Source organism: Halictus rubicundus, chromosome 17 (assembly GCF_050948215.1).
Source record: "Halictus rubicundus isolate RS-2024b chromosome 17, iyHalRubi1_principal, whole genome shotgun sequence".
NCBI lineage: Eukaryota > Metazoa > Arthropoda > Insecta > Hymenoptera > Halictidae > Halictus > Halictus rubicundus.
Window position 1 is genome coordinate 1,426,559 of NC_135165.1, and position 23,355 is coordinate 1,449,913.

Genomic DNA, 23,355 nt, shown 5'->3' on the forward strand with positions numbered 1-23,355 from the left:
GCAGAAGACAGTAGATGTCGAGACACGGATTTATTGGTGACAAATTACCGTACGATTCTCGGAATCCGACCACAGAGCTGACCCGAATTGATCCCAGCCTACCCTTAACAATAGCTACGACGAAAAACGCGACGGTACGACCACGAAAATTCGATCAGGTACTAAGTAGTAAGGGAATTATTTCCTCCCTCTGTTTACAAAAGAAATGAGCGACGCGTTTTTCGATCGACAGACCAGCCCAGTCACGAGTCGCACATAAATTCAAATCTTCTGGAAAATAGAAAATATGACAGCATGAATGGGCTGCGGCTGTCGGATCTTTCAATTGGTGGTTAGTAGGCGAACACGTCTGTCGTTGTGTCGCGAGACCTGGTTTCCGAAGGTAAGTGACACATTCTAATCATCCGCTCCAATCATTCATTCATGCCTCGCGAGTACCATTAATCAGGGCTGTAATTGACGCGGTTGCGCGACGAAGAAACGGTGGAAACGTTAGCGGGCGTGTTCGAGCTGTCAATTTAAACGGCGCGCGCTAATTTGGCCGCCATCGGCGTCTTTCGGCGGGATATTCGAACCGGAGCTGTCACATTTGGAACTGTCATTCAAATTTCTTAAGGTTCTGGCTTCTATCGATTTCATTTCCGATTTTACAGGACCGACAATATATCGGTTATATTATATACAAGGTATATTCTATTCTACATTCTGTATAATGTTAAAACCAATATGTAACCGTTATAGAACCGAAACCGACACCGTTATAAACCAGAACCTTTCTCGATTGCAACTGTTGACTTAAATTGTCAACAATGTATTAAATTGTTAGCGTAACAAAATGCGATCCAGGACGCGACTGGGGCGATTCGAGGAGTAGCGTCCGGTCGTACGCACACAAAAGAGTTTTTCTTTCGTGCAAACGGCCAACGTAATTTACGACTCTCGTTCGACGAAGCTATTTTTCAGTGGACACATTTTCCAGGCCTAGTCGACGCGCATGTTTATTAGAGTTGTGTCCCGAAGTCCTCAATAGCAAACAGAGACCGTCGTAAATTAAGGGACGAACTGAAGGGCACTTGAAGCAGACCCAACGGTCTATCGACACGCGGGTCAGGCGTGGGTGACCCGGAGGAAAGTCCCAGCATCCTCTCCGATCACCTCGCCGTTCCGAAAACAAACAGGCCAAGGGCGGATGGACCAGGGGTGAGACGAATAAAAAGAACAGTACTGATTGGAAGGACCCAAAGCGTGGGTTAGCCAATCAGGGTCGTTCAGGATTTTTACCAGGGCAAACGAAGGCGATGGAAGTTAGTTGTACGGAGAGTCAGTCGAAAGTCGTCGAGAGACATACGTCGGGTATTGTACAAAGACAGTGGTCGAGCGTCGTCCATAGATACACCTCGAAAATTGTAAAGACGCGAACATTAAGTGTATATATAGATTAAATCAAGTGTCAAGTGTCAAGTGCCAGTACAAGTGTCGATCATTCACAATCAGACCTTACCCACAGAGATTTTTCGCGTTTCTCGCGACAAGCAGTTCCGGGTTCGGTTAGTCGAGGTTTCGGTCGGGTCCTCGGGATCGTCTCGCTTTCGCGAATCGCGTCCCGTTACAAATCGATGTATTCGGCGGTTCGCGCGTGCCGCGGGAGTGTCAGAATGTTGGCAACGGTCGCGAATCGCGTGGCAATTTATCAGAACGTCGCGCGAGCCGCTTAGAATCCCGAAGAAAAAGCGGCCCGATAACCTCTCGCGGTCGCGCGAATCGGTAATATTCTTGGAAATACCAGGGTGCGTGGTTTAGCATACAATAGTCGGGGGTCACGGCGTTTCGTCCGGCGAACGATATCCCTAATTATGCGAATAATTTACATAGTAGGTGGGACGAACGATCGCGGCACTGCTGACGGGACGCACTCTAAACTTTATAGGCGTACTTTTGATTGCGCGCTGGAAGACCTACGACCCGTGCCTATTGTTCGAGACCATAAACGGTCGAACGCTCGCCCAGGTTAATCGCCGTGACGAGGAACGATTAATTCCTTCGTATAAATAATCCTTGTCGATCGATTCTCGCACGAAATTCTTAACAACTACGGTAAAGTAATACTCTTTACGGAATTAATAAAATAACCATGTTCCGGACTCGTTGAGCCTTCGTGATCCTTCACACAATCGACCACGGTCATATGTGACGTTCACAATCTTACGATTAATTTTATAAACTCGCTTAATTTTATTCCCCTGCAATACATCCCCGTGATGTTAGGACTTTGTGAGCGCCCTGATCATTTTCGTTTCGGTTGATCGAAATTTATGTAGTGGGTTCGCGTTCGAATTGTGCGAAGGGAGACGATGGCGGTAATCACAGATCGGTGGATTGTTCGTCATATAGACTCGATGGGAATGTAGCACATCCTCCTGAACAGCAGGATCGGGAAGTTCGGCAAGAAGACGACGAACAGCAGGACCAACGGCGACAGAAGCAGCAGGATGCTGGCGTACATCACCAGCCACCATACCGACGACATTCCCAGCACCGGATCCAACATCGTGAACGCTGGTCAATCTTCAACCAAGATCATCGTACATCCGGTTCTGTCGTCTGACGATCGCAGGACGTCTTATCCCTGAAAAGGACACTCGTTAGTGGTGAGCTCAACTACAACATTTCAAGCAGCACGCATGCATGTTTTTCTCAACGATAGCTTTTTTCAATTTCTTTCGGACCAATTCAATTTTGTTGCCTGAACTGTACAAAGTTTCACAGAATTTTTACGAACATTGTGCAACTCGTGTGCGTCTGAAGACTAATTTTTGACTATCCTCGAAGACGTGGAATATTCATAGAATCTTCCCATCGTTTATGATGGTATTGCGACAATCTGCTGGAATAAAAGTCACGCAAACTTTCCCGTCCCCAAGTGGATAATAACAGCGATTGTCTCGCGTCGCGTCGGATAACTCCGCTACCCGTCTATCCTCGGCAGACAATGGGCGTAGCGCGTTCGAGCGCAACAATGCTGCCGGGTAAATCCCATTTCCATCGTGCCTGGAAGCGCTCGCGCTTTACGAGCATACCTGCGCACTTTCAACTATCATTTCGACTGACAATTTCTCTGGGTCTCGAATAGAGGTAGTTCCCCAACCTTCCTCGTCTTCGGGGCGAACCCGTAATGAAGCTCGGCTCGAAGTCTAAGCAACCGGGAAAATGTCCTGGCCATTCGACGGCGGGCGATAACCGATAGACGGGATTTATGCGAACGTTACCGAGCCCCACCATGCTAACCTAGACTTTCGCAGGACCCGGTCACCGAAATTGAAACGGGGCTTGTGCGGCCGACCGGGCAACCTTCTAATTTTCTCTCGGCGCGTAAAAGCGTCTCGCGCTGGCTACTGGTTTCAAGGATACTTCTTGCCCGTTGCATCACGCCGGGAAAGGTGAACCAGTCTTCCGTACAGCGTGCGGAATAATGGTCGTCATATTGCGCAGCGGAGTCGCGTCGCAGGCCACGTGTTACGAATAAACCGAATGGCCCGTTGTTTTCCAGGTAGCTGTCGCGCGCGTTTCACGGCGAGGCAACGAAACGCACGCGAGCCTTCGAGCTGCTCGCTCGCTCGCTCGCTCGGTTGCGCAATCCGGCCACCGGTTCCTTTTGTAACGATTGTGTAACAGGACATCGCGAGCTTCTCGCTACCAACTAACGTTCGAGAGTTGGCGCACAGTCCTAACTATCCTGATGTCTCGGTCCCGAGGCGTTTCGCTGTCTCTGTCGCTCGGAGGTCAACGCGTGCGATCTTTAACAAGGAAAACACGGAAACATTATCCGACGACGATGATTTCGTAATTTTTGAAACCAAGGTCTTTCCCTTTAACCCTTTGCACTCCGAAAGTTTGTAAACACCTGTTAACCCTTTGCACTCGGCGCTATTTTCATTCTGAAACGAAATTTCTCTTCCGTCTTAGAATATTTTCATTTTATTCATACGAAACTGGTTCGATTTCCAGATATAATATTTAAATGTTTAGTAATCTATTAAATACAAATTTTGTAATGTAACAAATATTTTGTAATATTTTTTGTAATTTCCTTGAAATAATGCCACAACAATTTCTAGTGGTGCTTCAGAGTCACCACTCGAGTGCTAAGGGTTAAATGTCGGCCTCAGCCTCGACATAGAAGCGCAAAGGGTCAAGGGTCAATGCATACCTCAGAGGCCGGCAAGCCTGGCGGTTTTTCCCGGTTTATTTAATTCTTGAAACATTGGACGTCCCAACGATTTTACAAAGCGTCCTAAAAATGCAGTACTTGAGAGCTTCCTCAAAAATTAATGATCTCAGCGCCTTTTAACATTATTCCTTCCGCGACCGGTCAAATGACCGTTTTTAAAATTTCGATTAGAATTTCCTATATGCAACGTAATTGAGTCGCCTTTAAACTTCACGACTTTTCCTAAAATATGCGTATAATACATTTTTCAATATTCACTTCTTTTTTTGTTGTTTATTTTCTGAGAAAAATTTGTGGTCTGTCTTACCTACCGCGACCGGTCATTTGACCGGTAGAACGATTTATATCTTTTTTTTTAGACAATTCCGAAACTATAAAGTCGTTACAAACGAAAGGTAATGCAGTTGTGGCATGATTTTAGCCGAAAAGTGCCTTCCAGGGACTGCTTTACGGCACTTCAAAGTGTTTACAGTTCTCACTCGCCTATCGGCCTCGCGGTGTTTATTTGCCTGATTGATATCCGAAACGGTTCAGAACCTCGGATTTTCTTACACCGTCTTATCTACTATGACCGTAAAATAAATAAAATCATAGCCGAAGGGGATGCCTAGACGTCTTCTCACGAATTCAAATCGGTAAAGTCTTGTGACCTGAACAGAGAGCATCGAAACGTGAAAGTTACAAGGAGCATATTCGGCAGTCTTTTACTATTTTGTATTTTTATTCTATTATTATTCTACTTTTGTTTTACATCGTATTACGTGTTATAAGCGTCATTTTCAAAAAAGTGAACAAACCAACAATACTTCGTAGTAAGTTTCACATTTTATCTTTTGTTCATTTTTTTATCCATCTTGATTCACATTTTTATATTTTAGTTTTCATTTTATCCCTTGAATATTCATTCCCAAAATGTCAAGACGTTCGAAGAGTGTAAATTTATTATCGGAGAAAATAAATAATATTGATGAAGAGTGTTCCGAAGATGATCAGGAAATTTTCCATATCGAAAATGACAATGCGGAAAAGTATGATCTATTTGAGACCGACTCGAACACCGATGAGGACGAAGAGGATGTTTCGAACGTACGCAGAGGACGAAAGAGAAGGAGATTTTTAGTTAGTTCCGATAGTGAGAATGAGGAAGGGGTAATCGAAACTGCTGTAGACGGAACTGTTTGGCAAGAAGTAAAAGAAGGGTCTAATCCTGGGAGAGCACCTATTCATAATATTTTTATGGGGACATCAGGCCCAACAGGGTATAGTAAACGAAATATTATGCGGTGAAAACGAATAAAATGTACATTATATACTCCTAAATAGAAGAAACTATATTTTATACTGGCAAATTGGCTATTATCTTCATTCTATATTAAAAAATATCGGTAGGAAGGTCGCGGTAGGAACAGGTATACTTGAAGTGTCGGTAGGAATAGTGTTAAAGAAATATGACACTTTTGGGACAAATCTGTCTCGAATTAGAAGCGTGACGGGGGATCGGGACCGATCTGTAATCTGAAGTCCAACGTTCAAGGAAACCGCCGCTCGTTTGAGAAAGCACGCGTCGTCGTCCTTGCGCGCTAAGTATGATCGTGTGATAACGAGGGGACCGGTCGAGCCAGAGTGGTTACGAAAAAACGTGACGAAAAGAGTCGGGAGACCCGAACGCGGGAGCAACGATCATTCGAATCGAAATCACGGTGGATGACCGACTGGGTGAGCGCTCGATGATTGCTGTTCGCCAATGATCTCGCGGAGCACGCATCCATCGCGCTCGAATCCACGCTGACCGCGATTCCACTGCGGAAAGTGAAATTTCCACGATTGCGTAATCGTGGCATAATACTGTTATCCGGCATAGGCGGTGGGCACACGGTTACGGAGTATGCCGGCCATTAATGAAACTCCGTGAGGAGAGATGTGTAAGTACTGGAATTATGCGGACGATTACCGCTTCTCTCGACTCTACCTTCGATTCTCGACACTCGATTCTGTGAACCTTGAATCACTCTTTTCAGTGATAACCGTAGATAACATAATTGCAGAAATCTTGGCAAATTTCTAATCTCGGATCAACCAGTTGCCCAACTAGAATGGCCACAGTCTCTTTCGACAAGAACTCCACGGACAGTAAACCATAACTTTGCGGTTAATAAATATTTTTATATGAGAAAATTATGGAGCACACTCTGATATGAAACAATTTAAATACGAAAACGTTTTCGAAATATGCCCTCCCGTTTCTTGAGAAAAAATTCCCAAAAATCACCCTTTTCCAGTCTCTTGCAGATATTTAATCCTTCGAGAAATCCGTTAATCTCTGCTGCAAATTAACAACCGTTGGAAACTACTAAGATCCCGGACCTCGTCTAAGTGAAGCAAGCGTACACCGGAGACCAAGAAACTCGAAAACCCGGTCGTTTCTAAAAGACATCAAAACCTGTATTATTTAATACCGACAAACGCGCGTAACACTTTCTCTGGAGACTTTAACGCCCGCGCTTAATTGCCGCGAAAACCTCGGAGCCATTGATCTCTGGATCACGATCCGATTGCTCCGCGAACTCATCTACAATTTGCTACATCGAAGCGTTTATATTGTTCATTGTGAAATGGTACAATACCGGTACAGCGGGAACGGCGTGGACGTCGATCAGATTCGCGCGCGAAAAATCCGTTTTCCCGATCGATCGGGGCCCAACATGCAATTATTAAATCCGTCGGAACGGCGTTTCTAGGTCAAAGTAAAAGTGTGGCCGCAGGCCGGCGAAACGGACGAGATTTTCGATCCATTCTCCGCTGCGTCGTCGTCCTTGGCCCGGTAAAAATTCACGGGATCGGCACGCTCGCGCCGAAGCACGAAACAAACATTTCGACGCCTCTTTCAATTAGCACAACAACTGCAAAGTTGTAACTACGAAATTAACCAATTTCGAGCGAGGAGCAGGAAGTGACTTCAAATCCCTTACTCGTCTGCTCTGCGATTAATAGACCGGGGACCTTCACTAAAATATAAAATATAATGTCCTTACGGAAATATAATAATTGATAATCGTCCAATAATTCCCTTTACAAGAAGAAATCAAGAAATTAATCACAGCGCGAAAAGAGCAAGAGATTTGCGCGAGCAAAGATCACCAACCATCTACTGAGAGTCCTGATGCTTGGCAGCCATCTTGCCCCTCACCCAAAATTATTTAATTTCAGAGTTGGCAACGTAATTTCGTTGAAACAGGGTATCCCCGCGGCGAAAAAAAACCTCGTTGAGGATCTTCCGCAGGTCGCTCGCGAGGCCTTCGATCAGCTGGTGTCGGATCGTTAGGATGATCACCGTGGTGTCTCTCGTAGCGTCCTCGGTCCATCGAGTTTGCCTACCTTTCCACGATCCGGCACGATCCACATCACAGAACAACCGGCCGACGCTTCGGTCTATCGCGCGCGAGGGCTGCACTAGGATAGACTCTGATAAAACTGCACCGCCGTTTCCACGAATAATGCGCGATAGATCGGCGCGTGTGATCGTTTCTCGCGTGCGTTTCAGCCGCTTTCCGCGGACTGAGCGCGCGCGGCAAGCGCCCATACTTCGACGTCCCCAGTGTACTTTCCCTTTCTTTGGCGCTTCGAAACCGAGTTACGTCGGTTGAGTCACCCGGTAAACGCTTCGTCGGCCTCGGATCGATACGATCGCCACGCTACAAACAGCGAGCGATTGTCTGGATCAGCCACACTCAACCTGCCACCCGCCAAGCTCATATGTCCGTCCCGAAACACTTGGATTCATTATTGGGCAATTATTTGAACGTCTGACTACCTACATTTTTACGCTACGGTCGAGAAAAGAAGATTCAGCATGGCTTGTCTTGATCGTTCAAAATTCTCTCATACAGTCAAAGCAAGGGGAAATTTCGAATGACGAATCCAAAGATCCGTGAATAAGAATGCGAATAGTCTACCTGATCTAATGGCGAATCAATTTAAATTTCCAGAGTGTTATCGAAATTCTTTTAATTCGGAAGACGTCTATCCAAAACTGCATTATTTGAGCTTTAATTTGAGCCCTCGAAAGTCGACACTTTTCAACGGGGAGGCATTGAAATACTATTCTTTTTTTCTATTGAGAGAGAGCGTTGGATCGTCTCTTGCGAGAAAATCTAATGACGCCATCTTTGGAAGGTTGTGACAAATTCGGGTTCATTTATCGGTACCATTTGGCTAGCAGTTTGAGCGTTTTGCCACTACGTAAATTGGCGCTGTACGGACGTATCGCATTTGCCGCAAGCGGCGCCGCTATCGTTCACCTACACACGTCCAGCACCTTAATTTTTTTAAAAAATTATCAAAGTTTTCCGTCTGCAACATTTGACTACCAGTTCGAGCTCTCGGAGATTCTTTCGGTTCTCTGTGGAACTATCTAATAATTGCCGAGATGTAAAGTTTCGAATTTCGCATGTGCAATGTCTTCTCTTTCGTTCAGAAGGTTAGAGCAAAGAACAGCGATGTCATCAATTCAGAGAAGTGGCAAAAGTGTAGGTCTAAACTTTCGCGGCCGTGAATATCGGAGTTTCAGAAAAAGAAGATCAGTTTATGCAGCATGGTGCAGATCAAAATGATACGCTATCGACGGAAAATTATACTTTGCCCACTGCGATCAATCTTTGTCTCTGTACGCTACACTGTGAACAAGCTTGCACTAATCTAAAAGCGGCAGTATGTTTATCAAGTTTTTTGGCGGGACCCCGAGTCATCGGAACAACTAGTGCCATTCCAGATGAGCAATTGAATTTGCGAATTATATTTATCGTACGAAAATCGAATTTTTTACGATATCCCAATAAAATAGCTGTGACTAACATCTCGCTTCTTCATTGACCAGAATCATTTTTCTGGTACAATCTTTCTCACTAGCATGCAGTTCTACAATATAAATTGGATACTACGATTTGTTCAATAAACATAAAAATTCGAAAGACTTACACTGAACAGTTATCGAGTTAATCGATTCGAAATAAACAGAGTTTTCCTTCGTTATGAAATTGTTGGCCCTGAAAAGGGCCGTTATAGTTTGGTCGATGAACAAGGAGGAATTTACGCCTTCTTGTCGGTCTTCTTCGGCAGAAGAACAGCCTGGATGTTAGGCAGAACACCACCCTGGGCGATGGTGACTCCGGACAGAAGCTTGTTCAACTCCTCGTCATTCCTGATGGCCAGTTGCAAGTGTCTCGGGATGATTCTGGTCTTCTTGTTGTCGCGAGCAGCGTTACCCGCCAATTCCAACACTTCAGCAGCCAAGTACTCCATCACTGCCGCCAAGTAGACAGGAGCACCAGCACCCACGCGTTCAGCGTAGTTGCCCTTGCGAAGAAGTCGATGGATACGACCCACGGGGAATTGAAGACCAGCCCGGTTCGAACGGGACTTTGCCTTTCCCTTGATTTTACCACCTTTGCCGCGACCAGACATGTTGTCGAGTTAGACGGAAAAAAGATTTCAACAAAACAAAAGTAACCTCGATGTTCTCTCTGATGAGACTCGGCGAAGAATGATGCTCTCAGCCCCGAAATATCGCCTTTTATGCGCTGGCGGGGATCCCAGCGCGCAGCCAATCAGCGTGCGAGTTGGAGTCGCCGGCTGGCGATTGGAGCGCTGTTGACCGCCACGCGGACAGATGCTTCGTCGAGTTACCGCCATTTTATTTTGTAGCCAGAAAAAACATAGAAAATTGGAAATATTGAGAAAGTTAAAATAATATGACGTCGGTACTCGAAAACGCTTGTCAAACAGACCCGCGCTCTAGACAAAATATAGCAAAACCTCGTGCCGGGGTCGTTGATCTCGACGAGTACACAACAAACACACAGAAAAAGGACAGACGTACAAGTGATTTGTAAACGTTGTTCATTCACAACACCTGCGTGTAAACAAGATAGTCATTCAGTCTAACAAAAGATGTAGGTGTAACTCGTTTCGAATGACACAGAGGCGAGCAGAAGCTGCCGCTGAAATTGGCGGGAACGAGATACAGATATCGACAACGTGTGCTTCTCTTCACGTGGTCTGCATCTGTTCGTTCCCAGGAAATGCCATGAGTAAATAAAATCGACTTTCGCTACGAGAACTTATGCATTTTTGTTCTTCTACGATAGTTATATACGTAACTTCTAATATCGATCTCTGCGTATACGGACGTTCTGCTATAACTACTAAATGAACTTGCCATAACCTCCAATGCTTCTTACTTCGTTCTTTTCTATTACTATTTATTTATTCATAATAATGAATATTTTTGCTTATTCCCTACTAGATTTTCATGCATCCTTTAGACGATTGTTATATGATGTTATCAAAAACAGAGGTTTACAAATAAGGATTAAATGTCGCGGAAAAATAAATATTTGTAGGTAATAATATCGTCGGTTAACTGTATATAGTACAATATATGTATAAAGCCTGCTTTGGTACTATTACGTCTAACCTTAAAAAACCAATATCATTTATACGCAACATAGCAGAAAATGATAGATGCAGGTATGAGTAACGGGAAACGCGAAAAGAGAAAACAAAACGAAAAAGGGGAAAGAAGAACGATCGTCTAGTTGATCATTCATTCGTAACGTTGTTTTCTCGATAAAATCGTGACGAGCATACTTCCGACAATCCCCTTTTTTCTGTAAGTAGATACTTAGGTTTATACATGGAACATGAGTCATTCTAACCTATAAGTTTTAATGGCACGGTTAATATTAAAACAATTTATTTGTTCGCTTTCTTTCCAAGTAAGAATTACGTATAAAACTTTTAAACTTGTTTGGTTAGGTCTGTTACTGTTTGTTGAAACATTTCTTTGTCATCGTAAACGAATGAATCATATTGTTAAGATAACAAGAAATGCTAGAAGTTTATCTTCTCTAGTATCGTCGGAACTGCGAGAATTTTCCTGAAAAGTCATATCTTGGACGCATAATCATGCGGCGGGGGACACCTGTGGAAAAGGACAACAGCAAAGCAATCGACCGTCGTACCAGGACAATGTTGCATCTATTCTAACAACATTTCTCAACAACTAATCTCACGGACATATATGTTAGTTTACTGTTAAATGTTTCTTCGAAAACGTTCGAAAAATTCAGTTCTACATCTTAACCTTTAAAGCTATAGGATGTCCCATATGTAACCGCCTAGCAAGGACGTGAACATTTTATCTTTAGCGAAACGATGATAATGATTAAACTAAAAAACTATCCATTTAGGATACCCCACGTTTCCTAGAACATTCCTTGGACGAAAGGACTCGTCCCAGCTTAACCTAAACAGCCTCGTTAAAAACACATTAACCTATACTGATCAATTACGGTATTATGCCAAGAAACAATCCTAATGACCTACAAAGTTTTTTACTCGACTCTATCAGAATTAGACTTACTAGTTAACTACAGATACTTTTCCTAGAAGTACAAAATGAACATATCTATAAACTACATTGATTCTTATGAAAATTGTTGTCTCGAGGCTGAAATCAATATTTAAAAGTTCGAATAGAAAGGGCGCAGGGAGATATAGTTTGTGAATCGGAGAGTGTTCCTTTGTTATAGATTTTGTGGCCCTGAAAAGGGCCAGTAGCTATGAATCGTGGCGAAGCGATTACTTCTTCGCGGCAGCCTTGGCTTTCGGTGATTTGGCGGTCTTCGGCTTCGGGGTTTTCGTCTTGGCCGCTGGAGCTTTGGTAGCCTTCTTGGTTTTCGAAAGGCTTTTGGTCTGGGCAGCAGCCTTCTGTTTCGCTGCTGCGTCGGCTTTCTTGGCAGCAGGGGTCTTCACCTTCTTCGGCGATGCTGGAGCTTTCTTGACTGCGGCGGGTTTCTTCGCAGCTGGCTTCTTGGCGGCTGGTTTCTTCGGGCTAGCTGGTTTCTTCTCGACGGGCTTCTTGTCGGCAGACTCCGCCTTCTTGGCGACGCGTTTCGACGATTTGCTCTTGGTCTCGGCGGTGCCCTTAGGGGCGGACAGCTTGAACGAACCGGACGCGCCCTTTCCTTTCGTCTGTACGACCGCGCCGGAAGTGACAGCGGTCTTCAAGTACCTCTTGATGAAAGGCGCCAACTTCTCACCGTCGACCTTGTAGGTTGACGCGATGTACTTCTTGATGGCCTGCAGGGACGATCCCTTGCGATCCTTGAGCTCTTTGATAGCGTTGTTCACCATCTCGGAGGTCGGCGGATGCGACGACTTGGTGCGCTGCGGCTTCGCCTTCGATTTTCCCGCCTTTTTCGCGGGACTGCTTCCCGACGACTGATTCTCGGCGACGGCGGTGTTACCGGAGCTAGTCTTGTCCTCCATCGTTAACGGAATTCGGTAAAGTGTTTCTTTGAACAAAAAAAGAAAACAAAAGTACCAACGTTGACTACTGTACAACCGTGTGTCTTTAGCAGATGGCGCTGAACGAGCTCCTAATTGTGGTTGAGACCAACACCGGCGTATTTGTAGCGTGAGCGCGGACCACGAAGAGAGGCCCCTACTATTATTCGAATATCGCGTTGCCGAGAATCCGAGACCGTCCGAGAAACTTTCGTTAATTAAACGATTATGCGCCGCGTACCCGAATACTTTTATTCACGGAAATGATCGATTATTGTTCGCCGCGCATTATGCAATCGTTAAACCAAGAGATTCTCCCCGGTTTCAGTCATTAAAGACGTCTCGAACCGCGCGAACACATGGTTCTCTCGGGCGACGGATAGACTAATCCGAAAAATTAAGTTAAAAATGGAAAAATGTTTATTGCTGAGCGATCACACGGGTCGGTTCGGGTGCTCCAATGTCAGAGCGAAGAACTCGTGCCGAAAAACCGTCGATTTGAGCCGCAGATTTTCGCGAATTCGAAGCGTTGTACGCGGATCGAGATACAAGGATGCCGCAGATGCAATGCAAATGGACGACGTGATATTCGCTTGAACAAAATGTTTAACGAGACCGGCAAAATCGGATTTCTCCACAGAACAATGACGGCGGTTTAAAAATTCATTTGCCGAGTAAATTACGCCGTCGTAGACGCAAATATCAGACGTTCGGCAGGGAATTACTCGCGATCTGTTTCGTTCGCAATAGCAATGCACCCGTTCCCTATATAGAATAAGTTAAAACGTATTTGCATAAAAAATTTTTTACCAACTGTTCGAAAATGTTTACAATGCTTCGAAATGTCGCAAGTTGAAAGTACACGGATCAGCATAATAGCATTTATGTAGAATTTGCGTCTCAGACTTTACAATAAGGCCACAACCTATAACGTATTCTGATCACTTTTTTTATAGAACGCATCGTCAATTGATTGTAAAAAATTGTTGATATTTCTTGATAAAAGAAAACAACGTGGGAAAACTGTAACAATGTACACTTTCAACCACATGTTTTCTCTCATAGATTTCGATGAGCATTAGATGGGCGGAGATTATTAATCTGGATACGACTACGTACAGATGCGGCATTCACATAATTTCTTGGAAAGTCCTAATTGACGTTATTCATTTTTATTTATCCCTGAATCGAAGAGGCATTAATCTATAATTATTCAAGGAAATATCGATGGAGCTCTGAAATTGTAAAAGCATGTGACTTTACATACGACTTTACATTTAAAAATTCGAAAGTCTATATGCCGACTGAGATCCTGGAAGCAGTGCTGCGAAATCTGCATGTAGGTTAATCCTCGATGAGCCTAATCAACACGAAGGATAGAGAAGGAACAAGAAATGTTGAATATTATGTGACAAGTATTGAATACAAATTATTATTCGACAATTTTAAGGCATCATCGCTGTAAAAGACTCACAACAGGAAAGAGCTTCTTCTTCCAAATTGTGATGCTTAGCACATTAACGTTACATTCGTCAGACCAATGGAAACGGTATTCTTGATTGAAATTATTGATTGCTCGCTAAAAGATAAATTCTATATCTGATATTTTTATTCTATATCTGATATTACCTCGAGATGTTACTAAAAAGTTTTCGTCGGATTACTGTCTCTTTCTAATTCTTTCTCGAGAAATTATTAATAGTATTGTCGGATTTTTGTGTAGTTCTAATTCTTTCTCGAGATATGCATTGCCTAATCTCGTAGTATTTTCTATTACGGACACAGCTTTGAAAATCAGCAGGTGGTAGCTTACATATGCTAATGTATCGTTAACTACATTTTCTGAACAAAGGGAGAACACAATTCTCCACAACTGTAAAGTTAGAAAATTTTTATTCAATATACTTCTACTTGTTGCTTAACAACTAATTGTTCAGACTACCAATAAATTTTAGCATAGCTAATTTCCCTATGTCTACGAGACGAATGCTTAGTTCATCGTAAATGCATGTACACGAGCAGCGCCAGTGCGCAACAAATGTAAATGGGCATACCTAAAGAGTAAATGAGATTCCTAAAGGAGAAGAAACACATAAAAAAAAAACAATTTTGGAAGCATGAGGAATATAAGGAGGTCGTTTGAATTTTATTTTATTATTTTCGAAGATATCTGAAATCAAATTTGAAATGAACAATTGATATTCCACGTATGAATATTTGATGGCTCTGAAAAGGGCCTTTTATTTTTATATGATGACGATGATGATGATGTTTTTAACCGCCGAAACCGTAGAGGGTTCTGCCTTGGCGCTTCAGGGCGTACACAATATCTGACAATAGATATCATATAATCTCCATAATAATTCTTTAAAAATCAATTTTTTTTGTAGTTCACACGTGAGAAAACGCCGTTCGACGTCTCTCGGCTTCAATTCATACGGTACCCAATGTCCTTGCTTCTGGATCATTCCTAAAACTTTTAAACGTTTCGAAACAGTTGACTCATCTACTTGTAATGTTTTTCCAAGTTCTGCTAGCGTCTTGATCGAGTAATTCCTCCAACTTTTCGTCTTCAAATTTTTTCGGTGCGCCAGAACGTTCTTTATCCTCAAGTTCAAAATCATTATTTTTGAAGCGTCGAAACCAGTCTCTGCATGTCGTATCCGACAAAGCATTGTCACCGTAAGTCTCAACAAGAATTCTATGTGCTTCAGCTGCAGATTTCTTTTGAATAAAGTAGTGCAATAAAATTCCCCGCAAATACACTTTATTTGGCACAAAAGTAGACATTTTCAGAACTAAGAAAAAATTACTTTGTTTACACTAAAGTGAACTACCATACACTGAAATTTAAGGTTACATACACTACTGCCTTGCATGTGTGTTACCATTCGAAATTCCACGAACGGGGTACTGCTACTGCCATCTTTGAAGAAACAGCGAGAACTTATTCAAAGTCCTGACAACGTCTAACAACGTCGACTTCAAGAATCAGACAAAATACTGCACCACTCGAAAAAATACGCTTATATACCACGAGATGAGGACCCATTCTTACCATGCTCGCAGCATCGAATCGGAGGCCTTGCATCTGCCGTCCCCCACCCCATTCGACGCAACCAATCAGGAAGCTGGGCACTCCAGAGCTTCTATATAAGGCCGATTTTCTGGCTGGCAGGAAACTTATTTTGGACAACGGTGTACTTCGCTGTTAATCCCAGAATTCTCTTGGAATCATCCACGTACTTTGCTGAAGTGAAGAATGGCTCGTACCAAGCAGACCGCTCGTAAATCGACTGGTGGAAAGGCTCCACGTAAACAGTTGGCCACCAAGGCAGCTCGTAAGAGTGCTCCAGCTACCGGAGGAGTGAAGAAGCCCCATCGGTACAGGCCCGGAACCGTAGCTCTTCGTGAAATCCGAAGATACCAGAAGAGCACCGAGCTTCTCATCAGGAAACTCCCATTCCAGCGTCTGGTTCGTGAAATCGCTCAGGATTTCAAAACCGATCTGCGGTTCCAGAGCTCCGCTGTCATGGCTCTTCAGGAAGCCAGCGAAGCCTACCTCGTTGGTCTGTTCGAAGATACCAACCTTTGCGCCATCCACGCCAAGAGAGTAACAATCATGCCCAAGGATATTCAGCTTGCTCGTCGTATTCGCGGTGAAAGAGCTTAAATATCCTCAGGATATCGACAAAATATCGGCCCTTTTCAGGGCCGCAATTTTTTCAAACCAGAAATACTTCCAGTAGACTATGAATTTGGTCGAGGAGAGATTTAGCTGTTGTGAATTTCATCTACTTCTACTAAAATTTTATATTCAGCCTATTTAAAAATACAAATATGAAATAACGAAACGGATAAGAGAAAATCTCGGCCCGTGAGTACTTCATGATCAAGTAACCTTAAAATGGTTTATGGTTTCTTCTTTTCTTTATATACATAAAGATGGCGTTGAAGAGCCTGAGCTCTATCTGCCCAATACAAGAACCTTAAAATTGATTATTAATCATTTCTATCTGATCGGTATGATTGAATTAAAAAAAATGACTGTAGAAATATGTGTGCAGTCACAATAAAGCGAAAAAAAGTACGTAGAGCGTAAATCGGGGGGATAGGTATAGTCTTATGACTGCTCACCAACTTCTCAAGTGGCGTCCTTTTTCGTATTTTACAAGGCCTAAAGAACTGTGGGTTTCGACACATTTTCGAGGACAGTATCCGTTATAGAAAGTACCGTTATTGTTGACTAAGACCGCAGCAGACCCAACGTTAGGCACGCGGTAGGTTTATGAGTTTGGGTTTATGACCTGAAGAGCAGATGTTTGACCGCCCTTGGTCTTTCCCCTCGCAGGGATCGCATTTGTATTCACTTCCTTTGTTCCCACATGCAGCTGCGCTAGTCTCTTTCAGTCGAATAAATTCTTTCAGTATTAGTCGAATTGTGATCGTCGATGCCTAATGTTTGAATATAATTTCCCGTTACAGGCAGGTGTTTCTCGCGGTACATTCGATTAATTTAGACATTATTTGACAAAATGCAGAATATTGCAGGATGTACAGAAAGTATATAACTTCTACTCGCATATTTCCACTACACTCTTGAAGGTATATAAAAATCAATTCAAAAGTGAAGTATAGTCTATGCTAGGATTCGTAGCACTCGCGATCGCGACAAGTTCGTGCAAGTTTTTTCATTGTTTCAAAGACATCTGGACCGAACGGTGATCGAATTAACTACGTAAACATATTTTCTTTCTACTTCGAGTGAAATAGATTGAAATTAATTCGGGGAAAGTCATTATTTATCAATTTTCGTAACGACTGTCGTCTCGACACGATTGAGTAATCCGAAAAAGATGCATTAACGCGGTGCATTGCAGATAGGTAGCTCTGAAATATGATATGAGCTGTATACTACATGTTTATCGGTGTATATTGAAGCAACAATTTGGTCCTAGCAGGATACGATTTCGAGGTAAACGAATATTAAAGGACAGTTCGTTTAGCAAGTTCTTGGTTGCAAGCGGCGCAGTAGGCTGACAAAATGCATTGGTCTCTCTACAGGGTCCGCGCTTTTGCGTTATCAACGCGCTTCGCCATCTTAAAAATTTACTGACAAGTCTATTCTTGAGATTTACAATACTACCGCATATCGAGTTTGTCTTTTCATTGCATACAAAAAAATGGAAACCAAAGTCTCTGCTGGTTCTACTGTAGAAGGTACAGTCCTTCCGGTGAAGAAAATCGTCAAGTCCAAGTTGAAAGTGTCATCTGTAAAACCATACCATCCATCGACAGCAGACATGGTAAAAGCCGCTATCAAAGAATTGAAGGATCGTAAGGGATCGTCCCTTCAAGCCATAAAGAAGTACATATCGACCACCTATAAAACTGACGGTGACAAATTGTCTCCTTTCATAAAACGTTACTTGAAGACAGCGTTGACATCTGGTGCTGTGGTGCAGACAAGTGGCAAAGGAGCTTCTGGATCATTCAAACTGCCAGTCGAACTGTCCAGTACAAAGGCTAAAGGGCAGATCCAACGTAAAAAGCCTGTGAAGAAGGTTGGTGTCGTAAAAAAGGCTGCCGAAACTCCAGTCGCTTTAAAGAAGCCTCTTGACAAAAAACCCGCAACACTGAAAAGAAATACAAAAGCTACTACCGCCATAAAAATGAGAACAATCTCCAAAGCTAAAAAAACCGTCAAGGGAGCAATTCCGAGGACCAAGGCTCCAAAACCGAAGAAAGTGGTCGCCCGTAAATCAAGAACGATTGGCAGAAAGTACATTGGCAATAACCCCCAGCAACAGCAGTAAAAAAACTTATCTAAAATGGCCCTTTTCAGGGCCACCATTTTTTTACAACGTGGAAAACCACCTCATAGTTCACATACATGATTATGACATCGTCATAAACTCTACTGTAGTAGGAATATATGAGTAAGAATGAAATAAGAAATATAACGGTTTAAGAATTTCGACTGGGACACTTTCACAATAAAAAGAATGGTCAAAAAAGGTCTAAAGGGAAACTTTCATAATATAGAGAATGGTCAAAAAGGTCCTCCGGTACAATTACAGTCGGAAATCTCCCGAATTTTCAGTCCGGGTAGTCGCTCAAGTTATGCAACATGCAAGTAGCTTTAACAATTCTAAGAATTTTTTTTTTAAACAGGATTAACCTGGAAATTTACTTTGAGGGTTTGGGTGTTAAAGGTACCTAGAACAGAGGGCTCTCTAACCTTTAAGCATAATGGATATTTCTGGTAATCGATTGATAGGTTGTGATTAGCGTGAGCTAACATGAGGGTGAATTATAAGAAAATTTACAAAAAACTTATAGACAGGCTTGCAAATAGTTTGCGGCTTTAGGGTAAGCACAATTCTAAGAATTCATGCAATGATAAACATTTATAGATACGACATTATCATTAAAATTCTGCAACGTAGACAAAATATAGACATAAAACAGTCGTCAATACTAAAACTTTTGTTAAAAACTACTTGTAAACGTTGATATAAGTCGACCATTCTCAGAAATTTGCTAATTTATTACAAAATATTCGAACACGGTGAAAGGTTATTGTTAGGGGCAATTCTTAAGTTGGCAAGTTTCCTTCGTTTAAAAATTTGTTGGCCCTGAAAAGGGCCGATTTTGTGAACGATGATGACGGATATGGATATTTTAACCGCCGAAACCGTAGAGGGTTCTTCCTTGACGCTTCAGGGCGTACACGACGTCCATTGCAGTCACGGTCTTCCTCTTGGCGTGCTCGGTGTAGGTGACGGCGTCACGGATGACGTTCTCAAGGAACACCTTCAGTACACCACGAGTTTCTTCGTAGATCAATCCAGAAATACGCTTGACACCGCCACGACGAGCCAGACGACGAATGGCGGGCTTGGTGATACCCTGGATGTTATCACGCAAAACCTTCCTATGACGCTTTGCTCCTCCCTTTCCCAATCCCTTTCCTCCCTTTCCACGACCAGTCATGATGCTCGATTAATATGCGATCTCGACAAGTTCCAAAGAGAAACTGATGCTTTTGGACCGTTCGCCATGTGTTTTATACTCTACACGTCGTCTCCCCCCCTCTACGCGCTCAGCCAATCGGAGCCGCCCTGCGGCCGATAGTAGCGCATAAAACGAGAGCTCTCGGGCCGGCTGAATCTAATTCTCGTTGAACTACGTAACTGTACGGACATCTGTTCTTCGTGTTTCTACAACCCTTTACGAAATGGCTCGTACCAAGCAGACAGCTCGTAAATCGACTGGTGGAAAGGCTCCACGTAAGCAGTTGGCCACCAAGGCAGCTCGTAAGAGTGCTCCGGCCACCGGTGGAGTAAAGAAACCTCATCGCTACAGGCCTGGAACCGTCGCTCTTCGTGAAATCCGTAGATACCAGAAGAGCACTGAGCTTCTGATCAGAAAGTTGCCTTTCCAACGTCTGGTTCGTGAAATCGCCCAGGACTTCAAAACCGATCTGCGGTTCCAGAGCTCGGCTGTGATGGCCCTTCAGGAAGCCAGTGAAGCTTACTTGGTTGGTCTGTTTGAAGATACCAACCTTTGCGCTATTCATGCCAAACGTGTGACCATCATGCCTAAAGACATCCAGCTGGCTCGTCGCATCCGTGGAGAAAGAGCTTAATTTCTTTTTCTTGAGTTATACAAACGGCCCTTTTCAGGGCCAAAATTGGTTTAAACGTAGTAACACGCAGCAATTCAGCTATATGAATGTATACCTGTATCACCAAACTCTCGAATTCGTAGTATTCCTATTTGTATATTTAATTCTACAGTATTTCTCACGTAACATGTTTGTATTTCACGCGGGCATCGTTGTGGTTTGAGTTACCAGAGATAGAAGCCGTGGCCAAAATATTTATGTAGTTTGTGTTTGTAGACAAGCGGTTCGGTGTAATTACGACATTCATAGTTTTACTCGTTTAGTTTTTTCGTTACCGCCGCAACTGACTAACATGGAGCAAGGAACCCCGAAATCACAGAAACCTTACATAATTCAGTATTAACTGATTGTTAATCGTTAAACGTTCTTTTCTTTGAGTTATGGATCAACTAAGAATACGGTAGAATATGGCGGGCTCCACCATCATGCTTTCCCTCCAGATTCTAAAGACCCACCGCGCAGCCCTAGTGACGCATGACGATAGGGGAAGGGTTCCCGCCTTCTGCATTCTTCCGATAGTGAACAAAGAACACAAGGTTTTTGCGCGGCAACGTCAGAAAATATTTTCCGTTTCACGATTCTGAATTTCTAACCGATTTGTTTCGCAGCAGATGCAGCAAAATTTGTCGTTTTTCTAGTATTATATTGTGAATTGTTGCATTTATTTAAAGTAAGAGCTTAGTCATGATATTGGTGTCTTCGTTATGAACAAAAATGTTCCTTGTGCACACAGGGTGCATCAACGGTTTATTTTTTAAGAAAATCGAAGTCAGATAGTTCAATGCTATCTCGCTTTCGTTTAATTTATTACAGGATCAGGGTTGAGTTTTCATGGCATGTTAAAAGAACAAGCTCCGTATGGTGGCGGGCAACTCGAAATTGTGCAGACACAAATTAACACATGTGCATACTACTAGAAGTAACGTGAGACAAAGTGTCTAAATGCTTTCGAAAAACTGTTAAGCTATGTATAGATCGAATTCTATAAAAACATTCATAAAAGGTAGTTCATTTTGGATTTGTAAGAGTAGGAGGTATTCCGTATTAGTTAATCAGATGGTTTCCTTCGTATGAAATATTTTGTGGCCCTGAAAAGGGCCATTTCGAATATGTTGGAACTATTGTGTAGTTAAGCTTTCTTGTCCGTCTTCTTGGGCAGGAGAACAGCCTGAATGTTTGGCAAGACACCACCTTGGGCGATGGTCACTCCAGAGAGAAGTTTGTTTAACTCCTCGTCATTCCTGATGGCGAGTTGCAAGTGTCTCGGGATAATTCTGGTCTTCTTGTTGTCACGAGCTGCATTTCCTGCCAACTCCAACACTTCGGCAGCCAGATATTCCATCACTGCTGCCAAGTAGACGGGTGCACCAGCTCCAACACGCTCGGCGTAATTGCCTTTACGAAGAAGACGGTGGATACGACCGACTGGGAACTGCAGACCAGCTCTGTTAGAACGGGACTTCGCCTTTCCCTTAGCTTTGCCACCTTTGCCGCGTCCAGACATGATAGATGATTCGAAAAGAGTACAATCGAAACGAACTCAACGAAACTCGAAGGAGATCTGATGATGGAGGAGGAAACGCTTTTATTATATACGCTCCACATGTGTCGGGCGGCAGCCAACGGCGCGCGAGCTCGTCCCTGATTGGCCGTCGCGCCGCGTAGCGTTACGCCACATAAAGGGGGCGTTTTCACCGTTACGGCACATTCAGTATCCAACTCTCATCGAGGTGACTAGTACATCTGAACCATACAACCTAATTGACGAAGATGCCACCCAAAGCGAGCGGAAAAGCTGTGAAGAAGGCCGGCAAGGCCCAGAAGAACATCAGCAAGACTGACAAGAAGAAGAAGAGGAGGAGGAAGGAGAGCTACGCAATCTATATCTACAAGGTGTTGAAGCAGGTCCACCCTGACACTGGAATCTCCAGTAAAGCCATGAGCATCATGAACAGTTTCGTGAATGATGTCTTTGAGCGCATTGCTGCCGAAGCTTCCCGTTTGGCTCATTACAACAAGAGATCTACCATCACGTCTCGGGAGATTCAAACCGCTGTCAGGCTCCTCCTGCCTGGTGAACTGGCCAAGCACGCAGTCTCTGAAGGAACCAAGGCTGTGACCAAGTACACCAGCTCGAAGTAAACGGCTCCTCCAAGTTGATTAAACGGCCCTTCTCAGGGCCAACAAATATTTTTACGCAGAAAAAGTCGTTCACTATACCTTTCAATCCTTACCATATATTAAAATGTTCTCCTGTTTACAACTACATTAGGATAGTCGAATAAATTATTCCTCCATCTTGTACAGATATTTTAAACTGCTTTCGAAATTCATTCATGGTTCTCGGGATTTTTTAAATTTAATTTCATGTGAAATTAATTCGAACTGAAGTTCCTTATATTTCATTTTTTGTTCTCCTTGTTAAAGTAATTCTCTAAATATAGTTTGATTCTTGGCAATTCTTGCATTGATGCTTTGAGAAAACGTTGCGTTTATGTAAGGAACTTCTGTTCTGAACAGTACATTATATTCCGATAAATTGTACAACATATTCTTGGAATAGTTTCACAATTCCTAAATAGATTGAGGCTCTCGTTTCACGAGATCGTGATATTGTTCGTTTTGCATGAAATCTTAACATACATTGGGGTGACAGAGAAATGTAACATTTCGTAAAAGGGGATGTTTTTCTTTTTATTGAACGTTCATTTCACATTTAACAAAATATGATTGCAGACTGAACAAATGTCAGCTCGGTACGACCTAATTTATTCTTGACGCAGTAATATAACCTGTACATTGATATTATATAAAGAAAACAACCTTCGTAAGATTTATGTGTATTTTTCAAATATTTCGAATAAAACCTAGTCATTAATCCTAGTTATTAACCTAGTTATTATTAACACACGTTTTGGTTATAAAATTTCTCAGCGGAGACGTTAACCAAACTCGAGTCAAACAGTCACTTCAACGACAACATATTTTGTTTTTATCATACATGTCACTATGTAAAAATGAGGAACTCCTAATAAAATGACTATTGTCCACTGACACGATGTACAGATTATTTGTCATTAATGTTTACTTT

General features: G+C 42.9%; 8 protein-coding genes and 1 long non-coding RNA gene across 9 annotated transcripts; 4 read left to right on the forward strand and 5 right to left on the reverse strand.

Annotated features, from left to right (window-relative positions):
* Nucleotides 1–1,401: 1,401 nt before the first annotated feature.
* LOC143362487 (uncharacterized) lies at nucleotides 1,402–7,801 on the reverse strand. Its single transcript, XR_013083646.1, has 2 exons — nucleotides 7,604–7,801; nucleotides 1,402–2,626 (listed from the first exon to the last, which is right to left on the reverse strand). It is a non-coding gene; the product is annotated as an uncharacterized LOC143362487 (long non-coding RNA).
* A 1,464-nt stretch (nucleotides 7,802–9,265) lies between these two features.
* LOC143362384 (histone H2A-like) lies at nucleotides 9,266–9,789 on the reverse strand. Its single transcript, XM_076802477.1, has one exon. It carries the CDS (start codon nucleotides 9,686–9,688, stop codon nucleotides 9,314–9,316), a length of 375 nt encoding a protein of 124 aa, XP_076658592.1. The 5' UTR covers nucleotides 9,689–9,789; the 3' UTR covers nucleotides 9,266–9,313.
* A 2,040-nt stretch (nucleotides 9,790–11,829) lies between these two features.
* LOC143362435 (uncharacterized) lies at nucleotides 11,830–12,651 on the reverse strand. Its single transcript, XM_076802606.1, has one exon. It carries the CDS (start codon nucleotides 12,554–12,556, stop codon nucleotides 11,867–11,869), a length of 690 nt encoding a protein of 229 aa, XP_076658721.1. The 5' UTR covers nucleotides 12,557–12,651; the 3' UTR covers nucleotides 11,830–11,866.
* A 3,110-nt stretch (nucleotides 12,652–15,761) lies between these two features.
* On the forward strand, nucleotides 15,762–16,436 carry LOC143362436 (histone H3). Its single transcript, XM_076802607.1, has one exon. The coding sequence runs from the start codon at nucleotides 15,837–15,839 to the stop codon at nucleotides 16,245–16,247; it is 411 nt and encodes a 136-aa protein (XP_076658722.1). The 5' UTR covers nucleotides 15,762–15,836; the 3' UTR covers nucleotides 16,248–16,436.
* A 1,239-nt stretch (nucleotides 16,437–17,675) lies between these two features.
* On the forward strand, nucleotides 17,676–18,390 carry LOC143362617 (histone H1-like). Its single transcript, XM_076802961.1, has one exon. It carries the CDS (start codon nucleotides 17,758–17,760, stop codon nucleotides 18,388–18,390), a length of 633 nt encoding a protein of 210 aa, XP_076659076.1. The 5' UTR covers nucleotides 17,676–17,757.
* Nucleotides 18,391–19,111: 721 nt separating this feature from the next.
* On the reverse strand, nucleotides 19,112–19,612 carry LOC143362437 (histone H4). Its single transcript, XM_076802608.1, has one exon. It carries the CDS (start codon nucleotides 19,568–19,570, stop codon nucleotides 19,259–19,261), a length of 312 nt encoding a protein of 103 aa, XP_076658723.1. The 5' UTR covers nucleotides 19,571–19,612; the 3' UTR covers nucleotides 19,112–19,258.
* Nucleotides 19,613–19,755: 143 nt separating this feature from the next.
* LOC143362696 (histone H3) lies at nucleotides 19,756–20,273 on the forward strand. The gene has a single exon (XM_076803070.1). The coding sequence runs from the start codon at nucleotides 19,815–19,817 to the stop codon at nucleotides 20,223–20,225; it is 411 nt and encodes a 136-aa protein (XP_076659185.1). The 5' UTR covers nucleotides 19,756–19,814; the 3' UTR covers nucleotides 20,226–20,273.
* A 1,056-nt stretch (nucleotides 20,274–21,329) lies between these two features.
* Nucleotides 21,330–21,824, reverse strand: LOC143362374 (histone H2A-like). The gene has a single exon (XM_076802444.1). The coding sequence runs from the start codon at nucleotides 21,766–21,768 to the stop codon at nucleotides 21,394–21,396; it is 375 nt and encodes a 124-aa protein (XP_076658559.1). The 5' UTR covers nucleotides 21,769–21,824; the 3' UTR covers nucleotides 21,330–21,393.
* A 146-nt stretch (nucleotides 21,825–21,970) lies between these two features.
* LOC143362392 (histone H2B) lies at nucleotides 21,971–22,581 on the forward strand. Its single transcript, XM_076802488.1, has one exon. It carries the CDS (start codon nucleotides 22,035–22,037, stop codon nucleotides 22,404–22,406), a length of 372 nt encoding a protein of 123 aa, XP_076658603.1. The 5' UTR covers nucleotides 21,971–22,034; the 3' UTR covers nucleotides 22,407–22,581.
* Nucleotides 22,582–23,355: the final 774 nt, after the last annotated feature.